This window comes from Nymphalis io, chromosome 1, assembly GCF_905147045.1.
Source record: "Nymphalis io chromosome 1, ilAglIoxx1.1, whole genome shotgun sequence".
In the NCBI taxonomy this organism is placed as follows: Eukaryota; Metazoa; Arthropoda; class Insecta; order Lepidoptera; family Nymphalidae; genus Nymphalis; species Nymphalis io.
Window position 1 is genome coordinate 13,736,633 of NC_065888.1, and position 12,526 is coordinate 13,749,158.

General features: G+C 31.9%; 2 protein-coding genes across 3 annotated transcripts in view; one reads left to right on the top strand and one right to left on the bottom strand.

Moving 5' to 3' along the window:
- Positions 1-2,896: 2,896 nt before the first annotated feature.
- LOC126770293 (bifunctional arginine demethylase and lysyl-hydroxylase PSR) lies at positions 2,897-6,379 on the bottom strand. The gene is made up of 3 exons (XM_050489638.1): positions 6,196-6,379; positions 3,677-4,380; positions 2,897-3,574 (listed from the first exon to the last, which is right to left on the bottom strand). Exons 1-3 carry the CDS (start codon positions 6,266-6,268, stop codon positions 3,188-3,190), a joined length of 1,164 nt encoding a protein of 387 aa, XP_050345595.1. The 5' UTR covers positions 6,269-6,379; the 3' UTR covers positions 2,897-3,187.
- A 443-nt stretch (positions 6,380-6,822) lies between these two features.
- LOC126769988 (kinesin-like protein Klp10A) overlaps positions 6,823-12,526 on the top strand; it is a 56,900-nt gene continuing 51,196 nt past the window's right edge. Inside the window, exon 1 of one of the 2 annotated variants that reach the window (XM_050489077.1) lies at positions 6,823-7,202. In XM_050489077.1, coding sequence (XP_050345034.1) covers positions 7,142-7,202 — 61 coding nt within the window. In that variant the 5' untranslated portion in view covers positions 6,823-7,141. The remainder of the gene's footprint in view (positions 7,203-12,526) is intronic. The other variant, XM_050489087.1, reaches the window with a different exon arrangement.

Below are 12,526 nucleotides of genomic sequence, written 5' to 3' on the forward strand. Positions count from 1 at the left end.
TTGTATCGATGAAAATGCATTTCAATGTTAATCTAAGGTTTATTTTTAATCTTGAAGATTATTTGTGAACAACGCCGCATCGGCAGTGATATAAGTTAATGACTGTGACCCGTTGAAATTGATTTTTACCATATTAGGTTTCTTTGAAAGTCAAATACCTAGTCTAATATAGTACATATGATACAAATGTCATTTAAATAAGCTTATAAGGGAATTTTGAATCGCCGTGTTACAGCATATAATTAAACGTAAAGCTGCCACCTACTCTGCTTCTTCTGTATTTTAATGACATGTGCAAATTAGCATCATTCAATGTTGGCAGACGACAGCACTGTAGACGCCTTATATACCGGCCGCGCTAATATTTGTCGGGAACACGTCGATGAGTATAAACTTGTGTCTGAAACAACAACCAAACTTGGTAAAACTCAACCCAAAACCGACACAAGTTAGCGCGATGACTTCTAAAATAACACCTTTTGACCGCGATGATTTCTAAAATGACCATCTCCTCATTTTGAGAATACCGCCTCGCTACCAAATCCAGTATTTGGACGTTTGCTTCGGCGGTCTATTGGAAGGTGAAGCCAAATTAGCCTCTAAAAGCTTTGTGTGCTCAACAAGGTAAGTCAGTACTTCACGTCAGCTCCTCGCCTAAAATTCTAAAAGGCGAAAACAGTCCCACATGGAGTACTGCTCTCATCTCTGGGCGGGAGAGATGTCATGTAATTATCACTCTTCATCTTTTATCGCATCTTTTACGGAGAATGCTCCGAGGAACTGTTTAGATTAATCCCATGCGCTGTATTTCATCACCGGACATCGCGTCTATATTCTAAATTCCATCCATACCATCTCGATGTCTGGAAATCCACTACTACAGCGTTATTTTTAAAGCATTTCCTGCCATTTCTGCGGAACCATGCTACCCGGCGACTTTTCCGAACCGTTATGACACAGAAACCTTCAAGAAAAGCCTAAGCCTACTCATTCCTTTAAGGCCGACAACGCAGCTGCAAGCACTCCGGTGTTGCTGTCCTTAGACAGTGGTAATCACATCCCATCAGGAAAGTTCCTGCTTGTTTGCCTCCCTTTTACATAAAAAAGATTTCTTCCAGTAACAGATTATTTCATTAAAAGTAGGCTCCTCACATCGCTATTAGCGCTACCAACGACATAGTATGTTTGCATCCTTTACATTCGAGATTGTTAATTTTATTTGCACTTTCATTAGAGAAAAATTTACAATAAATTGCCGTGGCTCTATATCGTAACTATCGCAACCCGAACTGTGTATGTAAAATTAAAATGTTAGAAATGTATATTATATTCTACATATATCAATATTATCTTCTATCGAAAGCGGAAAGCACTAGTATCTAAATGAAGAATACGGACTTATTGCCGATTACAGTTATGATCAACTGCATTAACGAAATATAAAAATAAACAATAATATTAAGCTCACTAATATAATTCGAGTGATTTGTGAAAGAATTCGCAATCATAAGATCGATTTTTGGTAAATTATTTGTAAGTCTACGTGAAAATACTGCTCTTATTTTAGCACAAAATAAAAAATTAATAATAGTTTTAAATTGTATAATATTTTTTCTTCTTATATACTATTTAAAATAAGAATAAGATACGTACCTACATGAAGAACGTTATGAACGTGATTAAATAAGTACTCATAATTAACAATAGCAAAGGTATAACTTTGAGAAGAAGGTTAAAAGAAGAATACGTTTGGGCTCCCGCAATCGCTTACGACCCCTGGTCTTTAATCAGTGCGTCCTACCAGTAATGACTTACGGTGCCGAAACGTGGACACTCACTGTAGGACTGGTCCACAAATTTAAGGTCGCTCAGCGAGCAATGGAGCGCGCGATGCTTGGGGTTTCTCTGGCAGATAGAATCCGAAATGAGGACATTCGCCAGATCACTAAAGTTACCGACATCGCGCGTAGAATTAAGCTCGCTGAAGTGAAAGTGGGCTTGTCTTGTCTCCAGGCGCATCGATGGCCGATGGTGCCGACATGTGTTAGCGTGGAGTCCACGCTTAGACAAACGTAGTGTAGGATGCCCTGTGGCAAGGTGGACTGACGATTTAAAAAAGGTGACAGGTACGAGTTGGATGAGGTCTGCCCAAGATTAGGATGATTCAAGATGATGACGAAAGACTGAAAAAAAAGTATAAACAATATATTATTGTTTCAGTAACCAAGACACGATGAGAGTAATTCAAAATAATTGTTTATCATAGTTATTCTACTGCACTCATAATTTGACTTTTTTATCAAACGTATAGTTAAGTCAATTTTGTCTTTGGTCAATTTGTACCATAAATTTAACTTTAATTGACGTTCTATTTTAAAAGGTCGGTCGACTATTCTAATATAATTGTAATCATTATAAATGCATAAATCAACCTCAGATAGAATATGTTATAATAAGCGTCAATGAATATTGACAACAGCCATTGAAAAGAGACAATCGACAATTTCGACTTTATAAGAGTTATCTCTGTCGCACGAAACACTAACGGCCCGATATCTATTAGTTGTTAAAACAGTGCTGAGTTTCTGTATAATTGAATAAAATACGGGCCACCTGATGGTAAGTGGTCACCAACGCTCTTAGACATTAGCATTGTAAGAAATGTCAACCATCGCTTACATATCCAATGCGCCACCAACCTTGGGAACTAAGATTTTATGTCCCTTGTGCCTGTAATTACACTGGCTCACTCACCCTTCAAACCGGAACACAACAATACCAAGTATTTATTGACGGGGACAATATGTAACTCTTATCTAGAACTTAACATTGTGGAACTGTTAAGTAAAGTTAGGGTAAATGTAGTCAGATTAAATATGTACAAAAATAAAATTACATAATGGTAATTTTTATAGACATTCTATTTGATTAATTTAACATCTATATAAACTGATAACATAGGTTTGTAAAACAAACACTTCATAATACTAAAATTTATTGATTAGGTTTTGAATTAGGTTGGTCCTTTAACAAAAGATAGTGATTTATCTGACAAATAACAACTCATTAGTCAATTACATCTAGTAATACAAGTGCTTAAATTATACAAACGACAATAAAAACCTCAGGGTCTCTTAACATAGAGCTTAACATATAATTAATATTTCAAGATTATTAAGGCATCTTTTTAAGCTTTCCTTTTTCTTTTTTTCTTGTGTGCAGTGATACTTTCTTGACCACTGTCTTCTTCATTAGAGCTTGCTGAGGAACTGCTGTCACTGTCACTGCTGGATGAGCTGCTGTTTGAAGAGCTGTCAGATGCAACACCAGTACCTTGGTTCAAGTCCATGCTACTTGCCACCTTGTATAATTCTGGCTCTTTGGATTCTAGTACTTTAACCCACTTTTTAGATAGCTTCGGACGTCCTCTTACAGTCTTGTGCCAAACAACAGGGAAATTAGTACGACTACAAAAATTTTGCGTTACTGCCATTGTATCATCAAGGTTTAGGACAACATGCCACCAACCTCCGGGAACAAATACTGTCTCACCAGGTTTTTGTAATATTTCAACCTAAAAATAAATAAATTATAATTTTCCTAGTATTAATTAACAATTACAAAATCCTGAGCTCTATTTAAATTGATGAATTGAATTAATTGAAAGGAATAATACCGGTTTATACTCTTCAGGCCATGTATCAAGCTGTGTTTTAGGATAAATAAGTTTGTACCAAGTTATAGCTTCATCTCTCTGCTTACCACCGACTGCCCCTGTAACCTTAATAAGTTCCCTCGGTGTCTGTGTGGGGAACAAGCACCATCTTTTGTGTCCAAAGACTAAAGCGTTCCAAGCACTAGTTCCTAAGGGGTCAATATGTATCCCTGTCCCAGATCTTTGTGGTCCCATCACAAACCAACGGTATGGTGGTCTTCTTTCTTCCCCACAGTATTTAAATAAATCATCACTGAAATATCTTGGAACTTCATAATCATCTAATAGTTTTTTCCTTCTTGGGTGCTCACCAAAACTGCTATCAAAAATATAAAGCGGACTATCGTCAGTCGTTGTCCTCATATACTCTATATAATACTTCATTTTCATTTTAACACTATATCCCTCATTATCTTCGCCGCACTTGAATTTTTGGTTTCGATACTTTTTGGCTAGTCTCTCTTGAGTCCATTTATGGTTTGCTCGCCAATTCGTTTGTATGTTTGTTATTACTACAGGTTTATAAATTTTCTCATATCTTTCTATGAACTCTTCTGGTGATACCTCATTCACATCTATTCTGTCAACATTGTCTTTACATTTTAAAAACTCTTCAAAATTATTAGCATACTTTAAAGCTACCCATTGGTGTTTATCAGCCAATTCTAGAAATATAAAAAACATTATACACTTACACAATATATATATGTGTGTGTGTTTATTGCAAATTAAAATATAACCAATATATTATAAACAATTTGTTCATATCAAATTTCAAAATTTAATGTTATAAAATAAATGGATTTTTTTTTTTTTTTATAGAAAAGGAAGGCGGACGAGCATATGGGCCACCTGATGGTAAGTGGTCACCAACGCTCTTAGACATTAGCATTGTAAGAAATGTCAACCATCGCTTACATATCCAATGCGCCACCAACCTTGGGAACTAAGATTTTATGTCCCTTGTGCCTGTAATTACACTGGCTCACTCACCCTTCAAACCGGAACACAACAATATCAAGTATAGCTGTTTTGCGGTAGAATATCTGATGAGTGGGTGGTACCTACCCAGACGAGCTTGCACAAAGCCCTACCACCAGTAAAATAATAAAAATTTAAAGTAATCTCCACCGATCTCTACCCGACACAAAGCTGCTTATAACACAGACCGCGTTTTCACGCTGTACGCTAAGTAAGACCCATAGCGAAAGTAATATAAATTTAAATAAAATAAGTTCTAACATACTCTGATGATGATGATGAGTATAACTTATTGATGGTGTTGTCCTTCTATAATACTAAAAATTAAAGAAGCAGTAAAAAGTGATCTCATTAATGTTTTAAACTGAATGAATGAATATCAATTTATTAAAAATGAACTTAATTAATAGCCAACTACAAACCTTGGTGTGCATTAAAGTCCACTCATGCAGCTACACGGAAATTTACCAAAACAGATGTAATGCAAATATCTAAGCAATAGTGGAGCAATAATTAAAAAGTAATTTTCCAGAAATAAATTTTCTAGCTTACCATATATGACCAATTACTAGTGTAATGTGTTAAGACCTTACAGTTCATAGGGGATTTTTATTTATTACCTCATGAGGTGACATATTCATTAGTTAATAGGTAAAAGTATATTTGTATTTGATAGTAGCTTGCAGATCTAACTCAAAGATTTAAATGTACAAAACTTCTTTTACAATCCACTTGAAAAAAATGATGATTAATTAATGATTTTCTTATGCATTTTAAATTTAATTTTTTTACATAGTTTAGATAATTAAATCTATTAAAAAAAGAGAAAATGTTTTACTAGACTGAATAAATATATATTTATTCAGAGTCTAGTAAAATGTTTATGTTTTATTATTGTCATATAAGGAACATACTTATTCCTTCTTATTTTTAATAATGAAATACTTTGATTTAATCGCTTTAATCTGATAATATTTCAAGTTTATGTCTGTCAAACAGGTAATGTGGAGTAGCCGATAGACCTCCCACTGATTATCAATACGGGGGAAACTTGGTGACAAATCCAGGATTACTACATTCAACCATTACCTTTACGGAATACCTACACTAGTTGCAATTATAATAATAATAATCTTTATTCACAAAAAATGTAATTAGTTAAAATATATACTTAAATAAACATTTTAATTTACCTATTAATATTAGGTTATAGTAATAGATTATTCAAATGTGAACAGGTAAATTACAGAATATTTTTTGCTGCTAATTTATTGTATTAAATTATCGTAGCGATTAGAAACGTATGACACCCGGGACTCTTCTAGAACGTGGAATATGTATATTAATCCAAGAACCTACCTTAGTACTTTTTACCGAATTGTCGAATTCTATATTTTGAGGAATAAAACAAATTATAATATTAATGATAACAAAAGCATTTATGCCAAGAATAACGTTAATTAGCCGAAATAATATGTACATAGTCCGCTAAGGCATACCTGGTCGGGCTTTTCTTTTTACTTCCTTAATACGTTTTTTAGCTTTGTGCGATAATTTATGTTCAGTGTCCATTTTTATTGCGATAGAAAAATATATAATTTATTGACTTAGGGCTGAAATTTTTGGTTCACTACTTGCCTAATGCCTTGCTGACATTGGCAAGTGGCAATTGGCATTTGGCAATTGGCATAGACCACGGTAGGTAATAAATTAAAGTACTATAGACTAGTCGTATAGACAAAACAACGATGACAAATTTTAACGGAAGTATTAACAAAAAAGATATCATCTGATTTTTATTCTATGATTTTGACTTGCATAAAACGAAAAAAATTAAATAGAATCGAATAGGATGAAAACCGAAGGAGGTCACTAACTGTTTTTTTTCATCTATCATTTTAACTATAATATTCTACCTCAATTTTAATCAAATATATATTTTATATATATTATCATCTTAACTTATTTATTCACTAATTTTTTATGTCTTGTATAGTTGTGAAAATTCAGTTACAAAAAATTACGTACCTATTAACTATTACGTCCAACCAATTTTAAATCTAGCAATACCACAATTATTTTAGAGGCATTGGTGCTCTCAGTGTGAATTTTGGTAATTCATATTATAACCGAAATAATTTAAATATTAGTGCCTCTTTTTCTTTTTATTTGTCCACGAGTCATTACTAATAATAGATAGACAATAATTATTTCATATAGAAATGAAGAGTGATTGATTTGACTGTTGCACCGAAACAAATTTGAAACGTTCCAGTCTGAAGTGTGTAGCTAGCTCGATATAACTGTCAATCTGGGTGTAGAAATTTATTTGTAATTTTCACCGGTTCTCATGTGCAATTTCCGAATGTGTTAGACTATTTTTAAACAATTGTTTCTTACGAAATAATGTTATTTAGTGTATGTGGTGCATAAAGCTGTGCAAAAATGGATGACGGTTCTGTAAAAATCCAGTCCGGGATCAACATCAACATAAAAAGAACAGATGGTGAGTTCAACCACGACTTGTATTCTATTACTCCGTGGCGTAATATTATTAACTTCATCAGATCACAACATTCGATTGCTTATTAAAAGTAAAATACGTTATTTTTTTTAAATGAATCACAGTAGGCATGAATCAGATTTATAAATTGGTGCAAAGCCAGCAATAAATAATGTTTACGTGTTCTTTTTGTTTCTGATATTTGTATATAATAATTACATTTTTGTCCATTTACAAATATTAAGATAAATTTAAAATGTTTTTTTTTCCATCAATATTTACATTTTAAAACTACATCATTTGCCTATTTTCTTATTAAAATATACAGAGTTTATTCCTTTTGTATTTTTTTAATATTGGCCAGACTTACTATAGACCCACAGTCATGAGAAATAGATAATAAAGTAATATATACTTTTTTTTTGTAACTGCTATTGTGAACTAATTTGCTTATTATAAGCTCATTTGCTATTTGCCAACCAGTTTAAATTCAAAATCAAAATTTGGATTTTTAATTTAAAAACTTATAAAACTTTTAATTTTAGATAAAAAAAAAGTTGAAATATAATAAGTACACTGATTCATTTCATTGTAACAGAATAAATTTAAAAAGTATGATATTTTAAAAATTGTAATAAAAAAAACTGATGTTAAATTATTATTCTTGTTTTATCTTTCTTTTCTTGATAGCAAGTACTATGATTAAATAATTTGTCATTTTATCTAGAGGCATTGTAACTAGCTATAAGCTTATTACATAGCTTATATACTAACCATATAAACAAAGTTAATACTTTTCATAAAATAACTTATAGCATTAAATAAATAAGACAAAATAAAAATAATAAGGTTTAGAGTTATTAAATTTTAATTTTATTTACAACAATATTGATCTATTCGCAATAATATATAATTGTCCGTTAATAATAAAAATACAATGGCTAGATGAAAATCAATGTATAAAATATATTTTGATAGAATATAATATCTATAAGGATAATAAAAGTAACAAGAACATTACAAACTTGTATCCACGTTAACTCCAAAGTGCTAAGTTATAGCACTTGAAATATCTTAACTTAATAGACTCAATTATTACAATAGATATAAATGGAAGATCATAACACTTGGGTCCAGTATGCTACCGATTAAAACCACAATGTTTAACTGAGGCTTTAATAGTTTGTTAAATGTGATATTTAATAAAGAAATGCTTACAACTATTTAAAATGATAGTTTTTAAACATAGGGAAATTTCTCATAAATCATTTTGTAGTAATTGGTATTTTAGTTTTCTTCATCTGATATACTATAAGACATATATTTAAGTCTTAATAGTATAATTAAACGAATTCTAATTCCTTTCTACAATGAAGAAGCATCACTTACTGACAGTCAATATAAATACTGCAACCGGTTTGGAATAGAATATACCCTGATCTGAGAAAATGGTCAGGGTTTCTTAAAAAATGTTATATAGCCTACATCCACCCCAAAATGACATCATAATATATCTTATCAGATGAAATAGTAAGCAATCAGAACTTACTCCTTCATAATTTCTACGACTAATTGGATTTGGTATAATTTCTGTATTAAGTTTTTAACCGCCGAGAGTCGCGACGAGGACGGTACGCGGCCTTGCGACGACCGTCCATAAAAGGTACGGGCGCTGTGCGTGCGTCGTGTTGTTTGTCATATAACAAGTAGCCCAATCTTGGAGTGAGCAGGTTGAATTAATAGTGTCGATGTTTAAATATTTATGTAAAGGACATTATATTATTGAAACTTAATTTTTACGTTATACACTTTGTCTGTCGACGTTTTATTTATATTAGTAAACGTCTTACGTTATAAAATTAATGACTTATTATAAAATTCGTTATTGAAATTGCAACTGAATTTGAAATTTCAATATATTAAAATTGCAACTTACAAAAGAATTTTGCTGAGAGCTTTGAATTTATCCGATAAAATGGCAGAACCCTTAAGTCGTGTGAGTAAATATATTCCCTAAAATTCAATATTAGTCTTATAATAAAAGCCATAAAAATAATTCAGCAGTATTAGTATTAGCATTTGCTTTGTTATCAAATAAATTGGTGTTCTAATTTTCGTTGAAACCTTTGCATTATTATATATTACATTATCTATCTAGAAATGTTGTCATTAAAACAAGAAAACTAAAAAGGTTTTAATTTTTTTTTACCAATGCAGTATATTTTCAATATTCAACTGACCAGTTTCATTTCAATCAAAACGGACACAGGAAACTGTCAATATAGATCGTGGGTGATGCGCAACGCAATAAACTGCAGCAGAACTCCAAGGTTATAGAAACGGGAGACAGGATTTGTGGGAATGTGGGAAAAAATAGATGCTGCAGTCGTTGACGTCATGTTTTACGATCTACATATAGTTACTATTCTAAAACTATGCAAAGATAATGTATCAAGATCTCGGGTACTTTTAGTTTTTTAATTTTAAATATTAATACAAGGATTGAAAATACTGTTTGACGGTTTAATCGTCATAACTAATAAAATCATTTAATATAAAGTGTACATGATTGTTTAATGGGCGCAGCTTGATTCTAAAATAAATATAATTACTTTTTTTTGTCACATATAGTTTTTAACGGTGGGCTAACCGCCCCACACACAGTCTACAATTCAATTGGAATCTTATTGGCATTTTGATAATTCTGACTTTAGTTTTAGTCAAGGGTCTGAAAACTATCTTACTTATAAATTTACGATATCTTTACATTGGTGTCGAGAAATATGAGGTACAACAAATGGGATTCCCAAACATGAAAGAAAAAAAGTTTAATTCATTTTAGAACACATTGTAACAAATACGACTTCCAGCTAACCTGACGCTTTAACCGGGTTTGAAGCTATTTGACTATTGTAGTAGACAATGGCCTGTGTAGTCGGCGAACAATGCTTTTCAAGCCTTTGAACGTGGCTCGAACGCGTTTCAGCCGTGAAACCGCTAAGCCATTTAAGCCTAGCTGGCTTTACAAACTATACATTGAAATAACGAGTAGAATTCCTGATTAAGGTGTAGCTTAAAGTGTACTTTAAATGGTGTTTTTTTAAAGTTAAAATACATTTCCATTGCCAACGTCTTAAATGGGCGGTTGCTCTCATCTGTTCTTTACTTCTTTATCACATTGTAAACAATAAAATAGACAAAACCCGCCGAGTTTATTTCACTGGTTCTTCTGAGGTTAGGATATTTCTTTTCCGAAATGGTGGTAGTTTTTACTTTGACTACAAATAAGTCAAGCTTCTACATTGAGAATGTATTTGAACACCACAGAAGGGTACATTTAAAATTGTGTTGGTCTTTTATTCTTCACATATTTTCTGTCATCGCGTGCGTATTAAATAGTTTGTAAATGAAGGAGTGATCGAAATATATAGCTTTTGGGGAATGTTTATTTGCTCTAAACAAAACGAGTACCTTTTGTAGGGAGCCATTGTATATATATATATATATACATACAATCTTTATTTAAGTTAAATAGATATTTATAAAATTAGTAGTAGTAGTATTCGCTTATAGATTTTCTTTCTATTTTTCTTTGATCATCACGTCGTATTATTTTTATCAACTTAACGTAATTGAGATGATATCAAGTACTTCCTTATGAGGATTGTTACGAGTTCGCCTCGTGTTGTCGCCTACGACATGTTCGTCCAAGGTTGCATCATCGATCAGAAGGCTCCATAGTTTGGTGGAAGTAGAAACTTGTATCACGGTGAACACGGCTACGTCAAAGAAATGTATTATCAACTATTAAACAAAGCAGTTCCATATTAAGTAATTTCCTTGATCTTCTGGAATGTTTTGTCTGAAATAATACTATACCCACAATGAGCATACTAAAGCAGAGTTCTTTTGAAGCTAACTCTACTCTCATTAAGAGATTTGTTTTTGTATTCGAGTTTAATTAGAATTGGAGTTGTCGTTTCAGTTGCCTTTGTGTCGTCTACTTTCAAACTGATTACGTGGATATCGCTTAAAGAATGCAATTGTTTATAAATATTATGTATGTATGTAGTTTATATTTACATTTTTGATTCGATATGAATTATCTATGATAACATTTGTATAGACAGCGAGGAAAACGTAGTAATAGTTTTTTGTTTATTTTGCATTATTAGGGTTTCCAGAAATTGCACTCCCAAAAATACTTAAATAAGATTTAAGGTATTTTGTCAAGCTAGCTATCTGTTGATAAAATGTTGTATAAATATTACTATACTTATAAATTAATAATACATCATTCCTTACAATTGGACGAATAGCAAAATTCATCACATACTTACAGTTTAACGTATTTATACAATTACATTACATGAATACTTTATATTAGTTACATGTATTAGACTTCAATAATACTGGTGGTAGAGCTTTGTGCAAGCTCGTCTGGGTAGGTACCATCCACTCATCAGATATTCTAACGCAAAACAGCAGTACTTGGTATTGTTGTGTTCCGGTTTGAAGGGTGAGTCAGCCAGTGTAATTACAGGCATAAGGGACATAACATCTTAGTTGCCAAGGTTGGTGGCGCATTGGTGATGTAAGCGATTGTTAACATTTCTTACATTGCCAATGTCTATGGGCGGTGGTGACCACTTACCATCGGGTGGCCCATATGCTCGTCCCGCCTTCCTATTCTATACAAAAAAAACCTGCTCTATATCTGTAGTCTATAATAAAGTAGGATCTTCATATTACCAGCGTCATTTAACAAGATTATATTTAATGTAAAACTACCACCCGCTCGGAATGTATATTGTACCAAGAAGAACCTACTAGATAAATAGTAGTAACTCTTTTTAATCAATCATGTAATAATCATAAAAAATAGAAAAGTCTTGTATCTTATTTTAAATAAAACGATTACATACATATTCAGTAGATAAACGCTCGATAAAGCAATTCTTGCAATATTTAATAATTAAACAGGTTATTTTCCGCGTATGAATAAAAACGCCCCTTGGTTGTTTTAAATCTTGAATTCTTTATGTTTATAAACTGTAAACTTTAAATTCAATACCGCGCGTATTGAATATAATGCTTTTTTATAGCATTTAAATTTACGCTGAGTTGACTGTATAATTGCCTGAAATTCAAATTTAATAGTTTTTTATTTATTTTACACAACATTTTGGTACAACATTTCTAGAATCAAATATTTTTTTTACACAGTTAAAAATATTGCTATGTCTTTTTGATGTATAAAAACTAAACAGAATAGCAAGTATTTTAGTCATGTCAGTTAAATTAGTTTAGATTGAAGAAAAGAATCA